This window comes from Squalius cephalus (assembly GCF_949319135.1).
Source record: "Squalius cephalus genome assembly, chromosome: 9".
Taxonomy (NCBI): domain Eukaryota; kingdom Metazoa; phylum Chordata; class Actinopteri; order Cypriniformes; family Leuciscidae; genus Squalius; species Squalius cephalus.
Genome location: NC_137130.1, coordinates 38,572,368 through 38,596,111, shown reverse-complemented (window position 1 = coordinate 38,596,111; position 23,744 = coordinate 38,572,368). Strand labels below are relative to the sequence as shown.

General features: G+C 40.1%; 1 protein-coding gene across 1 annotated transcript in view; it reads left to right on the top strand.

Moving 5' to 3' along the window:
* Positions 1 to 2,527: 2,527 nt before the first annotated feature.
* The window catches only part of LOC307164363 (sacsin-like), a gene marked incomplete at its 5' end in the record, with an annotated part of 40,781 nt that continues 19,564 nt past the window's right edge, over positions 2,528 to 23,744 (top strand). Inside the window, 4 exons of the mRNA XM_079881158.1 lie at positions 2,528 to 2,562; positions 4,789 to 4,876; positions 4,992 to 5,103; positions 7,153 to 7,299. Coding sequence (XP_079737284.1) covers positions 2,528 to 2,562; positions 4,789 to 4,876; positions 4,992 to 5,103; positions 7,153 to 7,299 — 382 coding nt within the window. The remainder of the gene's footprint in view (positions 2,563 to 4,788; positions 4,877 to 4,991; positions 5,104 to 7,152; positions 7,300 to 23,744) is intronic.

Sequence of the window (23,744 nt, the reverse complement as noted above, 5' to 3'; positions counted from 1 at the left end):
TAAAGTTACATTTTTGATTGACACAACATTTTGATTGACACCAGTGGTTCTTGAGTCAAAGTTGTTCAGATTGAGGAGCTCTAACATAAGCATTTGTGACCTTTGTATTTCCTGACCCGATTTGTCCCAGCCTTCAACAGGACACGTACTCTGAACGTGGATGATATTGGCCTCTATTTTATGCCTGCACACAGAGCAGTGAAAGAGAGAAGATAGTAAGTCTTGTAGTGTTGTTACAGCTCCACCTACAGCAGTTCTCTCTAGCTCTGCTGCTCTCAGTGTAACAGTAAACATTACTCATTAACATTATATTGTACTTAATAAAACTGCAAACAAAAATAAAACTTACATCTGTAATAATCTCTCTAGGAAAATTACACAGACTTTAAACAATTCAATGTTGTCTTCTTGAACGTATTGCTTTGTGATCTTTTAAAACATTTAAAACAAAGAGCAAATATAATATTGAATATAAGACAGATTACACAGTTTACATCATCCACTTTTTGTAACTCTTAAATGTAGTATGAAATTAATGGAAATAACATTTTTAGTAAAACCATGAATTAAGTGCTTTATGAAAAAGTTTGTACCAAATATTTTCTATACAGAAAATGCAACTACGTGAACAGAGTAAATTCATAAAAACTAAATTATAAAAAGCAATTACCTGCACACAGTGCAGCGAAAGAGAGAAGATAGTAATTCATGTAGTGTTGTCACAGCTCCACCTATTCAAAATACATTTCACCTCGTTAGAAATCACATGGAAAAATGGCACACATGGAAAGATCATAAGGTGCATCAAAACGGACATAAAACTACCCGTATAAATAAGAACAGAAAAAAAACACTCAGTGTCTATTGTGTGCAATCCTTTTCATACAGTGTCTAACATTTGATGTAAAATTATATTTTTAACTTTTAGCGTGGAGCTACAACAGAAACGACTTACCCACAGCAGTCCTCTGTATCTCTGCTGCAGATCGTTCGAACTCAGTAGGCTATAGCGCCACCAGCGCAGCCAATAGGAAGCTTGATACCATTACTGCAGGATTTACTTAAAGAACCCTCAAACTATGATATTTATCTCGTTACACATTGACTACACTATAGCAGTGGTCTCAAACTCAATTCCTGGAGGGCCACAGCTCTGCACAGTTTAGCTCCAACCAGCTCCAACTCACACCTGCAAGGAAGTTTCTAATAATCCTGAAGACCTTGATTAGCTGGATCAGGTGTGTTTGATTAGGGTTGGAGCAAAACTGTGCAGAGCTGTGGCCCTCCAGGAATTGAGTTTGAGATCACTGCTATAGTGTGTTTGCAAGTATGTGTGACTTATCACATGATATACAATAATTTAAACGTATGTAAAATGCGATAGCACCTCCTGGTGTGGTGTGTAGCCTTCTTGAGCGTCAGTGAATGTTTGCAGCTTTAGTAATAGTTGTATATGAGTCCCTCTGTTGTCCTCAGTGTGAAAACATGGATCTCAAAATTTGGAAAGGTGAAAAAAGCTTTAAATATGAGATCCTTCTCAACTGAAACGGAAATCAAATCAACTGGAAATCAAAGAATGTGCAGGAGCTGGAGGATTTTTCTGAAGAACAGTGTGCAGTTTCACTGCTAGGACAAACATGGGACTCATGAACAACAATCACAAAACATGAAAACAGTCATAGATCAACCAGGTTACAACACACAGTATAAGATTCAAGTGTGCAGTATGTAAAGTTTGAAATAGTTCAGTTGGGTAAATTAATCTATTATTTTCTCTTATGAACTGTATGGAAAAATGAATTAGGGCAAAGTGCAAATGTTTATGATCCCTCTTATTATTTTTATTTTTTTTAAATGATTAACATTTTGCACATGTGTGTGCCTCAGTTAACCCTTTCAAGGGAACTTGCGCTGAGCCATTGACGCAGTGGGAACGTCTATACCCACGCCGCCATAATGAACAGTGTTTGTCTAGTGTGAATCGAGAAAGCACTAGGAGGAGAGCACCTGAGCCCCAGGTGTGGAGCCCAAGACTAGGTCGTAAAACCTCACGAATGTGTGCGGTGAGGACCAGCCTGCCACATCACAAACATATTCAACAAACTCCTGACACTAGAGTCTTAGAGGCAGCCATATTATCAGATGATAGTATGATAGTATGTCAGGGGTGAACACACAATCTGAACTGCTGCTTGCTCGCCATAATATATATATATATATATATATATATATATAAAAGACAGACAACACCAAATAAGACACACGATTCACATAGAGTGCTTGCTGAAGTCACAGAAGCTAGCATTACACTGTTTGGGCAGGCTTTATTGTTTCCTGGTTGGTGAACCTGGTCGTCACACCATTGGACTGATTTCACTTGTGCTTCACGACACAATCACGTAGAGTGTTCCCACAGCGCGTTACCAATCGACGCAGCGCGAGTTTCCTTGAAAGGGAACTGTGATTTAGGCCACGATTTGAAAGTGATTTTTTTTTTTTTTAAACAGGAGAATGTAAAAGAAGGACAATGAGTTCAACATCAAGGCAAAAGAAGAAAAAAAAGTATGTGGTTTTAATCACTGCATGTTTTATGCATAATCCCATAACTGATATAATGGAGTGGAGTGTTAAGGTACTATAGCCGCTTTCCGACCAAGTATTTACAGGAACTTAGTTATAGGAACAGTCCACTTATAAACAGTTCTAAGAACTACTCTCCTCAAACTCGGTTTGGCTGTTTGCGTTCGCACTGGCCAAGTGGCCATAGGAACTGGTAGGAGGGGTAAGGGAGTGATGCAAGCACGGTGACTTTTATTTTGACGGAGCGACGGACCTTTATTTTGACGGCGCTGAGAACGCCAGAGCAAACAATGCTCGCATTCTCTGTGTTTATTAGTTAGCGATCTGTCTAACAGTACTGTTTAATATCTTATTAGATAGAACTGTTATAGAAAGTAGACAGTATATGAAAAAAAAGGTATTAGCCTATGCCGTGTGGTTGATGTCCAGTGTTGCTAGCTGAGCAGAAATACATAATCATGTTTGACTTGGTCCCCTCAAAGTTGATTTTCTCTTCAGCATAAAGGTTTAGAGGCCCATCTATCACTGTTTTACATGTTTGTATCTAGTTTCTGGAGTAAATATATAGGCTATAATCTGTGTGTTTACATATAGCTGTTTTAAAAATGGCAGGTGCTGGTGTATTGCGTGCGCTCGGTCATCAGCGTACACTAACGTCACGGGTAGTTCCTATAGCGCTGGTTTAGACCCTACTCTGAAGTAGGAGCTCAATTAGTTCCTCCAAATGGAGTTCCTAGAACTAAAGTCGTTCCTAGTCGGTGTGTTCGCACTGCAGGAACATCCGGGTACTTTAGCCAATAGTTCTAGGAACTGTGAAAATGTTCCTCCGGTCGGAAAGCGGCTATTGAGAGTCATCAGATAAAGCACATATATGAAAAAAAGTCATATTAGCCAATAAGTTAATATGTTTTGAAATTAAATTAAATGAGACTACTGTACACCCAAAGCGCTTTACAATCATATCAGGGGTCTCTCCTCAACCACCACCAGTGTGCAGCATCCACTTGGATGATGTAACGGTAGCCAGTGTGCTCACCACACACCATCTATAGGTGAAGAGGAGAGAGAGTGATCAAGCCAATTCGGATTATAGGGATTTTTAGGTGGCCATGATTGGCAGGGGCCAATGGAGGGAATATGGCCAGGAAACCCCTACTCTTTACAAGAAGTGGGTTTTTTAATGACCACATACCCTTTTCCACCAAGGCAGTGCTGGTGCTGGTTCGGAGCCAGAGCCTAGTTTCAAATCGGTTCTTTGTTTTTTTTCAACACCCAAAGCACCAGCAACCAGTAAAAGTGGTTCTTAAGTAGCACCAAAACATTGCTGGGCTAGAAGTAAGAACCGCTTGCGTCAGGGGCTGGGGGCGGGGTTACCGTGACCAACAAGACGAACAGAAACTTGTGACCGCCATTTTTTAAATAGCAGCTAATCAAGCTAATAGCAGCTCGATTGTAATCTCCGTCTATGCAAGTTACGGATGTTGTTTGGATGCCGATGTAGGTTCGCAAAGCCATGAGCATCAATAGTAACGCAACGACCGCCATTGTTGATGGAAGTCTTGATGCATAGGAGCGGTGCGGACCGATCGGAGCTGCGGGAGTGTTTGGAGAGCATACGACTCCTTGTGCTTTTGGATCGCTTTCGCAGTGCTTTGATGTCATGTGCCGATCGGTCTGCGAAAAGCCTAACCATCTCAAACAAGCCTGGTGTGTTTGTTTTTAGCGCTGCCGCGCAACATGAGATGTGACGTAAGATCTGGCTCTGTGGCGGCTCTCTGGCCTGTGGAAAGGCAAACCGGTTCTTAGAATGCTTGTCAGTTGAACCAACTCCGAACTGGCAATAGCTCTGGCTCTGAACTAGCACCCGGTTCTTGCTGGTGGAAAAGGGGTAATAAAGTCAGGACCTCGGTTTAACATCTCATCTGAAGGACGTGCTCTTTGACAGTAAGTGAGCACCCCCTGCTGGCCTTACTAACCCCTTTTCCAGCAGCAACCTAGTTTTCCCAGGAGGTCTCCTATCCAGATACTGACCAGGCTCAGCCCTGCTTAGCTTCAGTGGACAACCAGTCTTGGGCTACAGGGTTATATGGCTGCTGGATTACAAATAATTCCAGCTGATTTTGTACTTATTTTATTACACAATGAACCTTGAATTTGCTCTGTCTGTGTTTTGTGCAGTTTGTGATTAACTTTACATGTTCAATGCAGAAATAAATTTGGTGCGACGTCTCCACCATTCATTGATTACCTGAAAGAGATTTTGAGAAGGTACCCAGATGGAGGACAAATATTGAAGGTAGGCTAAAAAAAGGTTTAAATATTGCCTGAATACTTTCACATCATTGTTAAATGGTATGTATCTTAAATATCTCATCGTATCTGTGTTTAATATTAATCCTGTAACGTACCAGGAGCTGATCCAGAATGCAGATGATGCAGGAGCTTCACGTGTGGTGTTTATTCATGACGAGAGGCATTATGAGACTCAGAGCCTGTGGACTGAAGAGCTCGGAAAGTATCAAGGTATTTGTGTCATTAACACTGACAGCAGATTTAAATCACACTAGACTTAAGATTTAAAAATTACTTTAGAGCCTGCAACAAAAGATTGTTTAAGGTTTTACATTTGTCCTCATTCATATGTCACAACCATGAAGAGTTCAGGAGTTTCACTGCTTACCTTCTGTTTTTTAAACAAGGGAGTAGTTTTGTTTTTATAGTAAATATTTTTTTTAATTCAGAGATCAATATTTCAGAAAGATTTATCTAAACATTTTTACTTTGTGACTGACACCAGCGACTATGCTGTGGAGAGGCTATTCATTTTATTCTGCAGAAAAAAGTGAAACTGCATTCTGTAAAAACTTCAGAATAAGCAGCAAAGGGACTTCCAGTGTAGCGCTGAAGCAGATGGCTTGTTTGAAATAATGTCTCCAGACCGGTCGATTGTAATCCCCTGGAAAATATAATTGGGAAGTTAAAAACAAGCTAAAGTTTAACATGGAAGGGGAGAAGCAAAAAAGGGTTAAAAATAAAGCAGGCTCCAAACAGGAAAAAGGACGGTAATGGAAATAATGGCGATGCCGGAAAAGCAAACAAAGCAGTAGCTAGCTCTGGTATACAGGTCATTTGAGATGAAATACGAGCGTTTAGAGCAGACTTCAAAAATGATATGGGTGCATTTCGACTCTCACTTCGGGATGATATGCGGAATGAGCTGAACAATTTTAGAGAAGAAATTAATCAGAAATTTAAAGACTTCTCAGGCGAACTGCAAACCACGAACACCAGAGTGAGGGAAGCAGAACAACGCATAGCCGACATGGAAGAATGGAATGTAGAAGCAAGTGACGCACTCCTTGAAGAATCAAGATGCTCTGCAAACAAAGTTAACCGACATAGAGCAACCTAATAGAGTTTGTGACAAGGTTTATAAAGTCGGAGCTTGGCCTGTTGTTCACGGAAACAGAGATTGGAATACAGCGCTGCCACAGAGCACTCGCACCAAAGCCTCCCCACGATGCACCACCCAGATCGCTGGTTCTTTGCTTACAAGAGTTTAGAGTGAAAAAACAAGTACTGCACACAACATGGAAAAAGAAAGAAGTTTGATTCGAAGGAAAGAGGATCGATATATATATATATATATATATATATATATATATATATATATAGCTTCGTAACTTCTCCCGTATATATATATATATATATATATATATTGTGCTTTGTGAACTTGACAGGCAACACCAAATAAGTCAGACACGTCAACAGAGAGCACTTGCTGAAGAACAGAAAGCTGACGCTGTTGTGTGCCGGCGTCCCTCTGTAGCTTCCGTGTATGCCCTCACAAGTTACGTCATGATGCAACACCAATCATGATTGGCTTAGTTTCATTCATGCTTCAGAGACGCTACGCTGGGGGGCGTTCCCCAAAGTGTCAAAGTCGATTCAGTGTCTCGTTCCTTTCTCAGGGAACAAGGTTTACAATCGTAACCTGAGATGTTTCTGGTGTTGGCAGTCTCATTAAATAGCATATTGAGAGCATTGTACATTTACTGTAGACTGATAATATTAAAATACACAAATAACATTTTAAATAAAGGATAAATCAAGCAGTATTTTATTTCGTTCTTCTAACTGCTACTCTAAACCGGAAAACAATATCCTAGAGATTTTGCTCAGAACAAACCAATTCATTTTTAATTCCTGATTCGAGAATAACAGTCTACGTTACTGCTTGATTATAGGTTTATAGTCGTTAAGTGTGTCCCCAGCTTTAGCTACTTTGGGAGCAACCAAAATAATAAATTAGACACACTTTTCCATTAATAACTGACATCTGTTTTCCTCTTTTGAAAAGCACCAGTCACAACTGTTGTATCTTAAACTGTTTGTATCTCAGATATCTAAATCTAGGTCAAAATCTTTGCTGCAAATACGTGCATATAGTACATATACAGTATGGGAGACATGATTCATTAGGAGCAGTCTTTGACAATACTGAAAGTATTTATTATAGGCAAAAGACTACTCTTTATTTGTTTGATCATCTGTTTGTATCTTTGATCGCAGGACCGGCTCTCTATGCCTTCAATGATGCAGCCTTCACAGAGGAAGACTGGGAGGGAATCCAGAGAGTTGGCAGAAGCATCAAGCAGGATGACCCAACAAAAGTCGGGAGATTTGGGATCGGCTTCAACTCTGTTTATCATATTACAGGTGAAATTCAATACATTAACAGATTGGCTCTTATAACCTTTTTGGGTATTCTACTAAGTGCCTGCTGAATCCTACAATATCACTTGTTGATTTATGTAGCGTTAACATCACAATATGCCAGTTAACTCTTTCCCTGCCAATGACGAGATTTTCCATCATTTATGACACGACGCTTTCCTGCCATAGACAAGTTTTTTCTGGCAATGCCTGTTTTCACTGTAATATAGTAGGGGGCGCTACTACACATCTTCTGAAATAGTACAGAATCTCCTGATCCAAAAACAAGCAAAGGAGAAGATCTGGGGTGCTTCTCATTTCTTATTTGAACATCCTTGCTTCCTTTCCTCGCTTCTCAGCTCCAGCCTTTCGGATATGAGGGGAAGTTACACCTGTGTATCCTTGCTCATGACTCCTCAGGAAGCTTCCTCGCTTCTCGTTCCTCACCTCCTTGCGATGCAATTAGAGAATTGAGATGTTCTTCAAGATCGCTGAATTCGATCGGTTTCCGGGTCAAGGGCTGGAGGACGGAGAAGCGAGGAAACAAGGAAGCATCAATTTGAGTATTGAGAAGCACCCCTAAAGAAGGGGGTAGAAGATTGCTTACGTACATATAAGCTAACATGATCATCAAACATTCAACAACCTATAAATCAAAACTGCCTAACATTAACGAATGAAATGTGGAACCCATGAAGAGGTAATGACTGTGAAGTTTTAGGGGTGTTCATGGACTCGATCTACTCCATTTATGTGTTGATCATTGTTCTGAATCCGATCCAGATGTAGTCTTTGACAGTTTTCTCAGTTCAATTTTTTTTTTTTTTTTTTTTTTGCTTTTTAACAAAACGTACCCACATCTGGACTGTTGATAAAAATTAATGTAGCTAGATTTTTTAAACATTTTTTGTTTGTTTGTTTAAAATATTCCAACAACAAAATATTCTGGGGGCCATGAAAGTTTTGTGAATAGGCTCGCAACTATTTTAGAAAACACCAGCAGGGAAAGGCTTAATGTATTTTCAAATTACAGTATACATTACAATATGTAACTAAAGCTACTAATTATCAAATTAAACATTTATAATTTTATGTATTCTCTAGATTAACCTGCTGAATTAGCACACCCTACACAAGTTACTACTAAAGCAAATCTTCATAGAATGATGTGCTCATATTGTAATAATTCATTTTCTTTTTAAATTCTATAATGTTAAATATACCACAGGGTAGGCTATATATGTTTTCAGTATTATTACTGCAAGTATCACAACAGAAAGATACTGTTGCAGATAACGGTTACATTTTTTTAATGGTTAGTCTATTATTAATATTATAATGTGCATGTTTATTTACCATTTTTTACATTTAGATATCCTTTCTATCATCTAACACAGTAGTTCCCAAAGTGGGGGTCGCGACCCGGAGCGGGGGGTCGCGAGATGATTTACAGAAACGTAATTTTTTTATTTGTTTCTTTTTTTTTTATGTTAAAAAAGGTTGTAATGATGTGAGTATAAATTTAGGATAATTTAAATAAACTGGAAATAAAACGTTTGCTCCGATTAATTATGACAGTGTGACATGTCAATCACAATTTACAGCACAACAACATGCGCTAGCTAGCTAGATGCACATTTGGTGTTTTCTAAACAGCGATCGGTCTATTTTGAGATCTAAACTTGATAAAAAATGAAACGGTGGTTATTATCATCAAAAGAGAACGAGAAGGGAGCAGAGATGCCTGCTGATGAGAGAGTGGGATCAGCAGAAAATACAGAGGGCAGAGAAGAGGATGAGCCGCCAGGACTACCCTCCACCTCTGGAAGGGCAGCCCGCCAAACCCGTGCCCCGCAAACGGACCATCCCTCCTCGAAAGCCAGAAAATACAAAGAGGAATACATAAACTATGGTTTCACGTGCATTGTTATAAATCAGGTACAACACCCTCAATGCGTTGTGTGCTCCGAAGTCCTCGCACATGAGAGTCTGAAGCCTGTGAAAATGCAAAGACACCTGAACACCAAACACCCCAGCCTCACAGATAAACCCACTGACTTTTTCCGCAGAAAGGAGAAAGAGTTACAGGGACAAAAAAAAGTAATTTTTAAACAAACAGCTATCCCCACTAAAGCTCAGAAGGCTTCATATGAAGTGGCATATTTAATTGCAAAGACCAAAAAGCCACACACCATTGGAGAAACTTTAATCAAACCAGCAGCAATAGTTATGAGTCGCGTCATGCATGGAGATATACTGGCCGCTGAGCTGGAACAAGTGCCGCTCTCTGATGGGACTGTATCCCGCCGCATTACAGACATGGCTCAGGATATCAAGTGTCAACTGATTGACAGAGTGAAGAAGAGTGGGAGGTACGCCTTACAACTGGATGAATCCACAGACGTGTCCAGCACCGCTCAACTCCTTGTATTTGTCAGATATATTTTTTGAGGGGAAACTAAATGAGGAAATGTTATTTTGTACGCAACTGGAGGGATCATGCACGGGCGAGGACATTTTCAATAAGCTGGACAGCAAACTTAAAGATGAAGGACTATCTTGGGGCGAGGGCAATGCTCGGAAAAAAGAAAGGACTAAAGGCACGGGTCCTCCAAGTTGCACCTCACCTCAATTTCACGCACTGCATCATACACAGAGAAGCCCTCGCGTGCAAAACCCTGAATGCGGAGTTTAAACATGTTCTTGACACTGCTGTGAAGATTGTTAATTACATAAAATCACGTCCACTGAACACACGACTGTTTTCCACTCTCTGTAATGAAATGGGATCAGAGCACAAAGGCCTGCTCCTACACACAGAAGTCAGGTGGCTGTCGCGAGGAAATGTGCTGAGACGCCTGTACGAGCTGCGAGATGAGGTGCGCATTTTCCTCACAGACCAAAGATCCCCACTTGCTGAGCATCTGTCTGATGCTGACTGGGTGACAAGACTGGCATATTTGTCATGTATTTTTGAAAAACTCAACGGACTAAATTTGTCCCTGCAAGGTGAAAACACAAACATCTTGTACCTTAATGATAAAGTGCAGGCATTTGCGAGAAAGCTGGTGCGTTGGAGAGAGAGAGTGGAAATGGGACGCATAGACATGTTTTCTGAACTGGAAGAATTCATGGAGGAAAATGCACTCAGTGTTAACAGCATCAAGGCGTCTATTACGGCTCACCTTCAGTCTCTTTTGGATCACTTTCATAAGTATTTCCCTGAAGGAGACGCTCCCGACCAATATGACTGGATAAGGTCACCATTTAATGTAACCACGGCAAATCATCTGGCGTCTGAACCCTGAGGACGGCATTTGACGGCAAGACGCTGGATGAGTTCTGGGTTTCTGTCGCGCTGGAATATCCACAGTTGTCGAAAGCCGCGTTGGATGTACTCATGCAATTTGGCTCAACGTATTTATGCGAAAAGACATTCTCCGCGCTGACTTACATTAAGAATAAACACAGGTCACGGCTTAACGTGGAAGATGATCTGCGGGTGGCGATTTCCAAAATTGAACCTAGAGTGGACCTGCTTTGCTCCGCGCACAGCGCCCATCCATCACATTAGTCGTTTTTTCTGAATAGCCTACAAAGTTATTGTTGTATGCGTGTTATAGGCAGCTTGTTCGTATTCTGTCTGTAAGCATTTCACAGTTATGGATGTATTTGTTTTTGTCCATAATTTGTTAATAAAATAGCCTGGCTTAGAGATTGTGTTCCTTTTTGTTTTAGCTCTGTCAGTATGTAACCAAATCGCAAATCCTCACAAGCTGTCGGAGGGAAACACAGAGAGGAGAAAGGAGGGGGAGGAGGGGGAGGAGGGGGAGGAGGGGTTTCACGGGTCGTCAGCAGTCTAATATTGAGGGTCGCGGTCTGAAAAGTTTGGGAACCCCTGATCTAACACAGTTAATCTTAAAATAACACCAAAAAACATACATTTAATGACACTGTTAAATATAATATTTTGCAAATCTCAAAACTGGACATTGTAATGTTGTTCTGATTCTTAAATTCACTTAAAGCATTTAAAGCATCTGTGGGTTACGTTATGTTTGTTATGTTTCCTGAGAAGGGAATGAGATGCTGTGTCATGTTGTAGACACTATGGGAATTCTTTGTGTGTTCATTGACGCCCGTGAGTTCAGCTGATGTAGCGTAGCGCATCATCAAGTCTATAAAACGGCACAGGCATTTTCTACTGTCTGATAGAAGACCTGCCGCAACACACATCTTGTGAAAGAGAAGAAGGCTGAAGCGATTAGCGCAAGTCACAGATCTTATAGGCTCAAGAGGATGGATCATTGGAGGACCAATAAAGGACCTGTGAGCCTGGGGTTATGATCCATAGCCAGACTTTAAAAACTTATGAATGTGTGCAGAGAAGATCTTGTTAAGGGGGGCACCCTTAGATACTGTTGTAGAAGAAGCCACTGACCACTGACTACCACAAAGTAACCCGCACACCTCAGAAAGGGTATCTGTAATCCAGTGTGATATACATTGTTTGGTGACTGCAGCACCCCAACAAGAAATGTTTTTAGACAAACATTTTCTTTATTTGCCAAAAAATGGCAGACTGCCGGAACATAACACCTCTTGCTTAACATTATAAGCAAGTCAATAATATAGCCCAACATTACTAATCAATCCAAACAATATCCATCAGTTTTGGTTGAAAATAAAGCTTAATTTTCCTACAAATCATCAGAAATGTCCAAAGTTATACTGTATTATAAAGTATTAAATTATAATGATAAAAATCTGTGAGAGTAATTTCTTATTTTTTTGTCAGGAAATCTTACGCATCCACTGAGAAAAAAAGCTGTACACTTCTCTACACTAGAGATAATCTTGTGGATTTCCATATGTTTGCTTCAAAATTTGGAAGCTTCAAAATGCTTTTTTTAATTTGTTTTAATCAAAAATAGGGTGTTGTGAGCATTAGTGAGTACTGTATAATGTTTGTTTCATTCATATTCGTAGCTGGAGAGCGCCCTCATGCAGAAAGTCCACAAGTGAGACTCATAGAAGTCATAAAACTTATGACATTCCAGGAAATCTTTTATATGGACAAAAGCCATCCGGATATCGCTGTAGCAGAATAAAATGCAAATAGAGACATTTTGACCTATGAAACATGAAGACAATAAACATACGAAAGCAACAGAATATGGTTTATCTGTCTTCTAGACATCTTGGGTAATTTTCATTAGAACAAAATAATATAATTTGTTCCTCATTCTGTCAGATCACAAAAGGAAGTTATTTCAAACACTCGACTGATGATATGAAGTGAGTTTGGAGTAAAGACATCATTAAATGTTCTCTTTGATGGTCAGCAGTTTTGTAGATACTTCTCATTTCAAGTTTGGAAAGAGGTTTGGCATGTGTTGCATGTTATATGTGACTCAAACTCAGCTTGCAGAGATGGAGCATCATTTACTGCAAAGTATGAACCGCTCTGATCACAGCGATGCGCATCACCATGAAACACGCATATATTTAAAACAACTATTAGTTGTAATGGTTAACACCAAAAGACAAATGGAGAAATCTGTCTTCATTCTCTAATAAAGTTTATTTTCATACTTTTATACTATGTTATACTAAGTCAGTGAGAAGTTTGCACCCTGTATAATATTTAAGAAATGCTGTTGCATAATTTTATGAGATTTTTTTATTTTGGTGAATCTCAGGTGATATGTAAATAAAAAAAGAAACTTCCCAGTGGATAATACCATGTTTGGTTTGGTAGTAGGGCTGTGCAATCCAATATTGACACAAAATAATTAATAAATTAAAAAAATATATTTTGACAATAACAATAATTATGCAATATTTTTGAGTATGTTATTATTCTGGTACAGCAGACTCCCAAAGGTAGATATTCTTCATATTCTGTGTGGTTGGTTCCAAGCAGTAACAGAATAAACCAACAAGTTTTAATTGATTTTTTTATTCTTTATATGGGCATTTGTACCTTTATAAGGGCAATTTTTCTATCCTAATTAAATGTATACATCATCTTATATTTAATTAATACATTTTGGAATAAGAAATTATAGGGCTGTTAGCAAGCAAACCAGTCTCAACAAAATTAGTTTTTCCAATGCAGATAACAGAAGCTGCATCTGAAGTGCCATTTAGATGCATTTACACAGGCTGTAGCTCATTAACCTACAGTTATAAATGCATACATTTTTTTTTTTTTTTTTTTTATGTTTTAAAAATAAAATGTTGAATACTGATATAAGAAATTATTTAAATGATAAGATTTAAATATTACTTAAAGCTAGGGTAGGTAATCCTGTTCAGAAAAAAAAACATTCCAAATTTGTTTAAACTGTCTTTATATACCAATACATAATTAAAATGTAAGTACTCTGAAAAAGAAAGTATAAAAATCGAGTGTCTGTAGACCTCTCACGACTGTTGTAAACACAGGTCATTATTTCCATTCACTCCACCCCCTCCCTTCTGGGCTCCTTCCAAAGCCACGCCCCCAAAACACATGAACGCGCGACGCCAAACGCTCAGGCTCAGCTGAAGACGCATTTATTATTTACCTGAGACGAGCGGAGAGGAAGGAGCGCAGTGCATGCAGTGACATCATGTCAGAATCACATGTAATACAATACCTAACTTTATCACTATGAATATAAACAAATATGATGGCTTTTAGTACTCACTATCAAGCTAGCATATCGATACTGGTAAAGTTTAAAATATATTTTGTTTGATTCGGTAACGAGCTATATTTAGGCTATAGGTAACGAGCTATATTTATAAGGCAAAGCTAGGTTGCATTGATACACGTTTTTCCATTACCATCAGTTACACTGTGATGAAGGTGAATTTCGTGTAAGAGTCATAACATATACGGTGTTTTGCATGTAAGAGTTTCCATGATGAAAACATTGTTGACTCTGATGAGGACTAATGTTACACTCCGGTGACAAGTACCGCATCGTCGGTTCGAGGACAGGTCCACTCCGGGGTCGAGGGCGAAGCAGAGGAGGTCGTTCAAGAGTGCGGGCAGGGTCCGAGGAAGTAGTTTAGCAAAGTAGCAAAGCTGGCATTGGTACTTTTTGCTGCATTTTCTCAGCCATTGTGCCGCAAACTCCTGCTTACTCGGTGTAGTGAGCTGAATATTTCCAGGAACGGTGACATGTGATGATGAGTGCACGCAGGGCTGTGCACGCAGTGGTGCTCGGGCACGAGACATGAAGGCATCTGATTGGTTCTTTACATTCGCACCGAATGGCAGTGATTGGTCAGAGTTTTTACTGTCCTGCAGCTGCTACAGAGGTCAGATTTTTTCCATTCCTTTTTCTGAACACATAATGTATTGACTACTATCAGAATGGAAGGACCATTTCACCCAGTATAAAAAAAAATGTTTCTGAACAGGATTACCTACCCTACCTTTAAAGATTACTTTAAATATGATACTATGAAACTAAAACTACCAGTAGGTGGCGGCAAGTCACTATTGAGTCACTAAAATGAATTGTTCACATGGCTGATTCATTCAGGAACAAAGCATTTGACTGTATAAATAAGTGAGTCATTGAATCTTTAATGCAGCTGATTCGTTCAAAAGGACATATTCATTTACACTGCTGCGTGACATTCTGTAAGAGACGAAACGTCTAAAATGTAAGTTACTTAATATAATATCTTTATTCAACTGCAGAATAAAATCTGTACCAATACTACACACATTTGCAATCCTGCTGATGTTTGGGAAAAACAGAACTCTTTGTGTGACATTGCTTAACATGCTAAAATTTGAAGGAGAGTCAAGAAAGGAAACTTCACCAACTAATAATTCTCCAAGAAATAGTATTACATAGAACATAGTAATCATAGAACAATAAACGTTAGTCATATAAGTCAAAAAGCTTTCTTACGCTAATTCAGAACAGCTGCAGTCTTCTAGATGTAGTTCTCCAGCGAACTTACATGTGAGGTCCCTCTCAACTGTAAGTTGAATCAGATTTGCTTCTCTTTTATGAAGCATACTCCTTCGGTGGTCGCTGAACACATTCTTTAGTGTTGAAAATAAACTCTCGCATGTAGCAGTTGATGCTCCAAATGTTAATCCAAGCTTCAGTGTTTGCAGCATGGTAGGCATAGCGGATAGAGTATCGTTGTATCTTTGCAAAATGCTAGCAGTTGTACAGTTTTCATCTGATTTGGCAATTTCATCTTGCAAAAACTGCTGTGCCACAGAAAACACTAATTCTCTCACTAAATCTGGTGGACATTTCTCCAACTACTGCATCCAGGATTCTAAAATAAAGTCTTTTACATTCTGTCTTTTCTCCTTCCATTCTGTTTCTGTTCCATTGTGTCCTCTCTTCTCTTCGTTGTTTCTGTGCAGGGATTGCGGGGGTTCTGCATTCTTTCTCTGTTTGCTTAATTCCTCCCAAAGCAAGTCAAACTGATTCTCACATCTCAGTTCCACCACACACTTGAGTGCACTCTGGATCACTCTGGTAAAAGGACTTCATGATAACAGTGACTGCGCCAGGTGTCCAGTCCAAGCCGTTAGCAAACGCTTCAGTTTTTGTCCATTGTAGTACACGCCAGCCACTGTAGGTTTTCTGAAGTAATTATAAAGAGAGCTGCATACATCGAAAAAGTATGCCAGTGCACTTTCAGAAGACATGGCATGCACGATAACCAGGTGGATTTGGTGGTTAAAACAATGCACATTTGGCATTTCTCTACTGTATTTAATAGACAACATATGTTTTTTTTGCTGAATTCATGCCTTTTTAGTCCCTTCCCAGCAAACACAGAACGTTGGCGCAACGTAGCCAACCTTCTAACAACATTTTAACAACATGGCCAAAAGGTTGCTATAACTACGTTGTGTGGTGAAGGTTGTTACAGCGTTGTCACGATGTTGACATTAAACCATCGTTCAGGGCCATTGCTTAAGGTTGTGCATAGGGTGTCTGGACAACCACTGGACTACATAATGCACTCGTCACTGCCCTGAAGCGCGAAAATCAGCCTTTTAAATTCCAACCACCTGTTGTTGGGCTCATTGTGTTCTCATTCATCATCGAGCAAGGATACGTGAGTATTGCGTTTAGCCTACCTATCAAACACAACCTACAACTTTAATTTCTAATTTGATTAATGTTGCATCGCTCGCACTGTTTAGTTTTTCGTTTGATCTTTCCGCTATTTAGTCTCACTCGTTTCTTTGCTGCTCTGGATTTGTGGATGTTTCCCCGGTGACACCTGCTTTCGGCTACTGTCCGCCAGACCCGGTTTTGTTCATTAAATGTTCTGATCTGCCTTTGCTTTTTATGTTTTATTTTTTATACTTAAAATAAATTTGTATATTCGTTTATTTATTTATTTTTTATTTTTTTTCACAAATGTATGACTTTTGGAAGTGCAATTTGATTATATGCAGTTTTAATAAAGTTGAATTAACGAAACCTTCTGTCATTTTTTCTCTTCAAAGTGTAGGCTACACTTGCAGGTGTTGATAGCCCCATTAAATAATAATATAGGCTAGATAAACAATAAACGATAAAAAGTATATAATTATCTAACAAAATACACCATATAAAAATGTTGTCAGAACGTCGTCTCTCAGTTGCTGAATGTCGCGCAACAACGTTGCTACAGCCCTGTCGCGTCTTACAATTCTACGTTGTTACAATGTTGCAAGCACGTAGACAGCGACGTTGCCATAGCAGAAATGCAACGTGCCAGAGACGTTGCCACAACGTAAATGTGTTTGTTGGGTTAGTCCCTGAAGTGTCAGCAGAGATTGTGTTAACTAGACTCTACCCTGTGACGCCCTCATCGACACGAAAGCCATCGGCACTAATCCTCAACAAACCCGTCTCCATACCCGTGTAATGACTCCCATCTTCAATCAGATGGAACTGGATAATATTCTGAATGTTCCAATCCAATCGCCTTTTTGCTTTTTTTTTTGCGTTTGTCGCCATTGGCTTTCCCTTACGAAAAAGAAGTATACTTCAAGTTCATTTTATGAAGTATACTTGAGTAATGTTCAAGTATATTTTTAAGCATACTTTATGTAGTAAGTATACTAATGTCAATATGTACTAGTAGTAAACTTGTAAGTGTACTATTTTAATACCGCTTGGGACTAAATTGGCCCACTTGAAGTATATAAAAGTATATGTTTAAGTGTACTATAAGTGTAACAGTAGTAAACTTTAAGTGCACAACTAGTAATTATGTTTCTCATTTGTACTGCAAGTGAACTTATGGGTATACTAGTAGTTAACTATTTTAATACTTGTAGCAACTTTAAAGTATACTCTCAGTAAACTACTAGTTTAGTCATTTTATACATGTTTTCTTTTAGTGTACTCTCAGTAAACTACTAGTTTAGTAGTTTTATACTGCAAGTATACTAGCAAGTTTTCTTTTAGTGTACTCTCAGTAAACTACTAGTTTAGTAGTTTTATACTGCAAGTATACTGGCAAGTTTTCTTTTAGTGTACTCTCAGGAAAACTACTAGTTTAGTAGTTTTATACTACAAGTTTTCTTTAAGTGAACTTAACATTATACTTATAGTTTACTATTTATATATAATTTTTGCACTTGCAGTAGGCCTATACTACTATGTTCTAATGTTATTTTTTATACTTGAAAAATACCTTTAACTGTACTTTAATTTGAAAAAAAGCTTCATGCATCCTTTTTTATCAACACTTGAATGTTCGTAAGTTTCATAAATAAAGGCAACATTTTAAACAAAAAAGATGAGAAAAATCTCATTTTTGTCAAAGACTAAGTTACGCCTTGATCAGATCCAAAACGATGATCAAAACACAGATAGAGTAGATCGAGTCCAACACCAACAAAGCTTCACAGTCATTTCTCTTCATGGGTTACGCTTCCTTTCATTTGGAAACATTAAGCAGTTTTGATTTACAAGCTGTTTAATGTTTGATGATCACATTATTTTACATTTGAGTGAGCAATCTTCTATCTCTTGTTTCAGCTTCTTCTTCTCCTGTATTTTGATCCGGAAATTCTGTACTAGAAGATGTCATATAGTGCCCCCTACCGTATAAGAGTGAAAACATGGATAGCTGGAAAATTCAGTCAATGGTGGGGAAAGAGTAAAGTAGAATAAATTCCTATGTGCACTACCAGTGGACTAGCCTACTCAAAAATTCAGATACGCAGAATTAGAAACATATCTGTTTTATATCAATATTTTAATCAATATTTTTCAAACATTGTAAGTTTCATAAGACTGTATATGAAAAACTATGTAAAAAAAAGTATATTTAATAGGCTACTCGATCAAAAGAGTTAACACAACTACAAGTCAAGTATATTTTGAAGAACTAAACTTTTAAGTATATCTCGATCAAAAGATTGAGTACAAGTAGAGGCCAAATATACTTGGACTTTTCTCTCAGTATAAGTCAAGTACACTTAAGTATATTTCTGAGAAGTACATAAAGTATATTTTTGAGAAGTATATAAAATGTAGACTGATAGTATGCTTTCTTTTTAGTTGAAAAGAAGTATAGTAATAGAACACTTGAATAAACGTATTTTTCGTAAGGGAATTATTTTTGCTGTGTACAAGATCAGGTTCAGTTCCATTACTCTATTCCACCCGAAAGCTTGTTACTATATAAACTTGAACATGTTAGTTTATAAGACAGTGTGTAATATTATGTTTAAAAAAAAAAGTATTTAATAAGTTACTCAATCAAACTAGTAAACACAAGTACAAACCAAGAATACTTAGTATACTTAATTATACCTTTAAGTATATCTCGATCAACAAGTAGAGGCCAAATATACTTAGACTTTTCTGTCAGTATAGGTCAAGTATACTTAAGTGGAATTTGAAGTATATTTCTGAGAAGTACATAAAGTATATTTCTGAGAAGTACATAAAAAGTAGACTAAAAGTATACTTTCTTATTTTTAGTTGATAAGAAGTATACTAATAGCACACTTGAATAAACTTCTTTTTCGTAAGGGTTTGGCTTGCTTTATGTATTATTAGTGTTCATTGTCCCTGTTAAATAAACCTGAAATAAATAAACAAACAAACAAATAAATAAATAAAGCAATTACAGACAGCACTGTAAGATTACATTTGTTTGAATGCAATGCATTAGCGAGAAAGCGATTGTGTGTGTGTGAATAAGTGTTACCTGTTTAAAATGTGCTTTCACCCGATCCAGCCCGATCTCATGAAAGTGTGTATCTATAGCACAAATTTTATTTCTCGTACCATTTATACGCCAAAAATAGTTTTTGCTTGCAAACTATTTTTGGCATATAAATGGCACGAGAAATAAAAATTGTGCTATAAATTACGCACTTTCATGAGATCGTGTTGCCCGATCATATTCAGTAGGCTTGAGAACTATAACCTCCCGCAGCCACTCATGTCCATCGGCGTCCTCATAACCTTCAAATTTTTTTCTGATTTGAGTGATCCATCTGTATCATGCTAGCTAATCCTTACTAAAAATGCAGTTCTATAATGAGCCGTTGGCATGAATTGTACTCGTGAAGGAGCGGTAGTGGAGCGCTCTCGGAGCGAGTGAAAACCACGACACTCCGACTTTTAAAAAATCCACTCCACACTCCATTCAAAATCACACCACTCCACTCTGCTCACATACTCTGCTCAGAACTGCTCTCCAGCCTACCGTCATCTTGAGCTAGTTACAGTGGTTGCTCTTTCTGCTTGCCTGTCATGGTGCCCCGTTCCCTGCCTACTGTTTGGACTGTAATCACCTCCTCTTCCTCACTATCTTGTCTAGTCTGCTGTTTTGTTAATAAACCCCTGAACACTCATTCTGCATTTGAGTCTTCCCTCAGAGATCTGTGACATCTGTATTGTAAAAAGCGCTATATAAATAAAGATGACTTGACTTGACTTATTTTGAACAGGGGCATTGTTATAGCCAGTGGTTGTGAACGCATCATCTGTCCCAGCTGAGCCAAATGTACACCATGCATAACAAAATGCAGCATCCCGTTCAACAGAATATTCGAGCCACTCTCTATATTTTAACCAAGAGCAGCTGAACAGCTATTTCCACTGCCAATAAATGATCGACTGGGGTAATTTTCTAAGCACATCACCCTCACTCTCACCGCAGGACACCCCTGCACACACCGGCGATAAACCCCAGCAAGTGCCGCGGCCGACGCGATAAACCCCAGCAAGTGCCGCGGCCGATGGAGCAAAGTGACTTAGGTGATGAAGACCCCCTTTCTTATGTCCATAATGATAATTATTCATATGGTAGTGCAACATCGACAATTAATATTTTAGGCTAGACTACTGTAAAGTCCTGTCTTAGCTGTCTCAGAGACAGCTAATAAATTTCCTGAGCGGGATGCACACACAACACGCAACCAAGTGAGCAATTAAAGAGATAGCTTCACCTGTGCACATCACAATCACGAAAGGACATAACCAATCAAGCATTAAACGCATTAAAGCAACACTAAAGATTATTTTTTACCTTAAAATAATGTTTCCAAAATCGTTTCAGTGGTTCATCAAGTCGTAACAGGGTGAAAGGAACTTCTGCATTCGCTTTGCGTCCCTATATCTGCTATAACTGCACTACGCAAGTTTGCCAGATCGGGTAGCATTTCTGTAGTTCGAATGAGACATAAGAAATTTGACTTGCTTTACGGCAAGCGTTACAATAGTCATTATTTTGTTTTTCTTCGTTTCTGATGTCGTAATACATCATACTTTCATAAAATCATGCAACATACTCTACCTTGTCTGTGAACATCGTTCATTCCAAAGCCGGTGCTGGATAAACAGCGACCGTGCGGGCAACGGTAGGCTGCGGTAGGCTAAATTATTTACGACAGCAGTAATAAATACGGAAGTGGATGCACGCACTAGTTGCTTTTCGCTGAGGAGCTGAGAGTAACTCGGAGTCAGCGATGGTCCAGCTATAGTGGCTAAGGGACTACATCTCTGTTCCCTCCTTCAGGGAACGAGGGTTGCATAGACAACCGAGACGTTCCCTTTCAGTCGTTCTGCTATGTCCATCTACTATGGAAAGTGCCACTAGAGCTGCCATCTTCCAGTGCCTGGATGAAAGCCTCCTGACCCCCCACTATTTTGAGGCAGAGAAGGGCAAGGCTTAGGCCAGGGAAGTCAACTGCTGTTCCACAGGACCACTGGGAAAGCGTACCCTATCAAGGAAGGAAGGGACACTGCGGTAACCACATCCTGCCGAAGGGAGGTAACATGTGGAGAATACACATAAGGACTGAGCGGATGACAGGCAGTACAACATATGGAATGTCACTGGGATGACTCCAGCCTATAACAGGGGGGAGGATCAACCGGACAGTGACAGGGAAGACACAGGCTTGCCGCAGGGAGCCGTACCGTGGAAGAATACACATATGGGATCGCTGTGGGGATCACAACATATGGACACAGCCTAACACAGGTTCCACCAGTGCACACGAGTGATAGGCCTGGCTTCGGACATTCCGCCACATTCGTTGCCGAAGGGTATGGAGGAACTTGACAGGGTTCGGCTAATAAGGGGAACTCACTGGAGCAAGAATTGCGCACGTATCCAGTCCATAGGAGGTGAATGGACTGGATACGACACTTCAAACCATGCTTAAAGTGAAACTGGCTTCATGTGAAGGGAGCCCATGGGAAGCAATGGTTCTACACATAGGCTAGTTCTCTAGCGAACGTGTATAGGTGTCGCCCAGCATTTGAGGTGGAGGAGACAGCTCTCACTCCAACTGTTAGCAGGAAGGAAGCACTGAAGTGATCGAACATTCTTCGGGATCTCCTGACGGAGAGAGGACTCATTTCAACGAATAGGTTCAACTTCTAAGGGGGAGCGAGCCTCTTTTTTAAGAGTTGCTCTTACAGAAGTGATGGTTTCTACGGCATTAACCATTTTAGCAGTGGTAACCAGAACCTCCGCATCCTGTTATTTTTAGAACCAGACCTGGAACTCTCCAAGGTTGAGGGTTTGGCGACAGGCCAGAGTGTTTATCACACGGAGCGTGTCGCTCTGCCAGGGCCACCTCGGGACTCTGTCGTGAAGCCAGTGCTTAAGTGGTCTTCATATGGAGGAAGCTGTGTGGCTGCGTCTGCCATATGCCCCAGAAACCTCTGAAAAAGTTTAATTGGGACCCTTTCTCACTTCTTGAATAGCACTGAGCTTACACACCTCTATCTGAGAGATGCATTGGACCGAGACCATCTCCATACTAGAAAAGAGATCCTCAACCCTTGGACGAGTTTACTCTTTCCCAGTTGACCTGAAGACCCAACTGGCTATGGAGCACTCGAAGGGTAGGACCATGTACTGATACTTCGGACCTTCGAACACAAGAACACAGGAGGCCTGTGGAGCGGAAGGATAGAGATCTGAAGTACATGTCTTTCAGGTCGAACGCTGCAGACCAAGCTTGGGGACGGGGCATTTTTGAAAATGCATCTCTGTGTTTAGCAAATGAATGGAGGCTTACGAAAAAGGGCATGTTTCAGTTGACACACATCCAAGATGGTCGTAACCCACCAAACATTTAGGGTACAATTAAGTATGGGCTAATGGAAGCCAGACTTCATATCGGCTTGAGGGAAGGCTAGCTCGCGTCCTTCGCCAGTAGGAATGCGACGTACAAACACAGGACAGGAGCACTGCTCAACACCCAGGTGTGATGAATCTCACAAATTTTTAGGAGCATCTCTGCTCAAAACCTAGGTATGATGAATATCACTGAGCCTGGGCGGAAGCCGAGCGAAATGAATCACAAGCCGACTCTGAAGGTACCGTTTGGGGCCAGGCTGGACCATTTGGAAGCATTTTAGGCTTCCATAAGACCGGGCCAGGGGCCAGGGAACCACAGACCACGAGGCGGGGCAGCGAGGTGGAGGACAGGGACACGGCTCAAGAGGCCCGAAGGCGGGGTCTGAGTGTGCAATGCAACACTTACCTGTCTCCACAAGACGGCCAGGGATGTGTGAAAAGGCGGATGACCGGGTCCTCGAACCGCACCCAGCTGCCGTGCTGGCGAACAAGGGGGGGCTGAGGGGTGCAAGGCTTTACAGGGTCGCACACCGCCAGACTTGCCCTCTTGGGAACCAGGAAAAGAGGAATTTGCTCTTTCTTTGAAGTGTGGTTACCGCTTGCTCCGCCTTTTTGGGAGCCAGTGGTGGAACAGACACACACACAAACAAAGACTCCACCCGGCCTTAATCCAGGGGGAGGGGATCGGTCACCAACTCCAAAAGCACCCTCCTCCATCCCTGAGTGGCCTGCTCAGGAATGCTTTCGCTGTCGCTTGCCACCTGGCTTGGCAGCGCCTAGAGTGGGCTGGGCGACCCTACTGAGGCCAGCTCTATGCTGAGGCCTGGCTGGAGGCTGCTGCGGAGGCCCAGCGG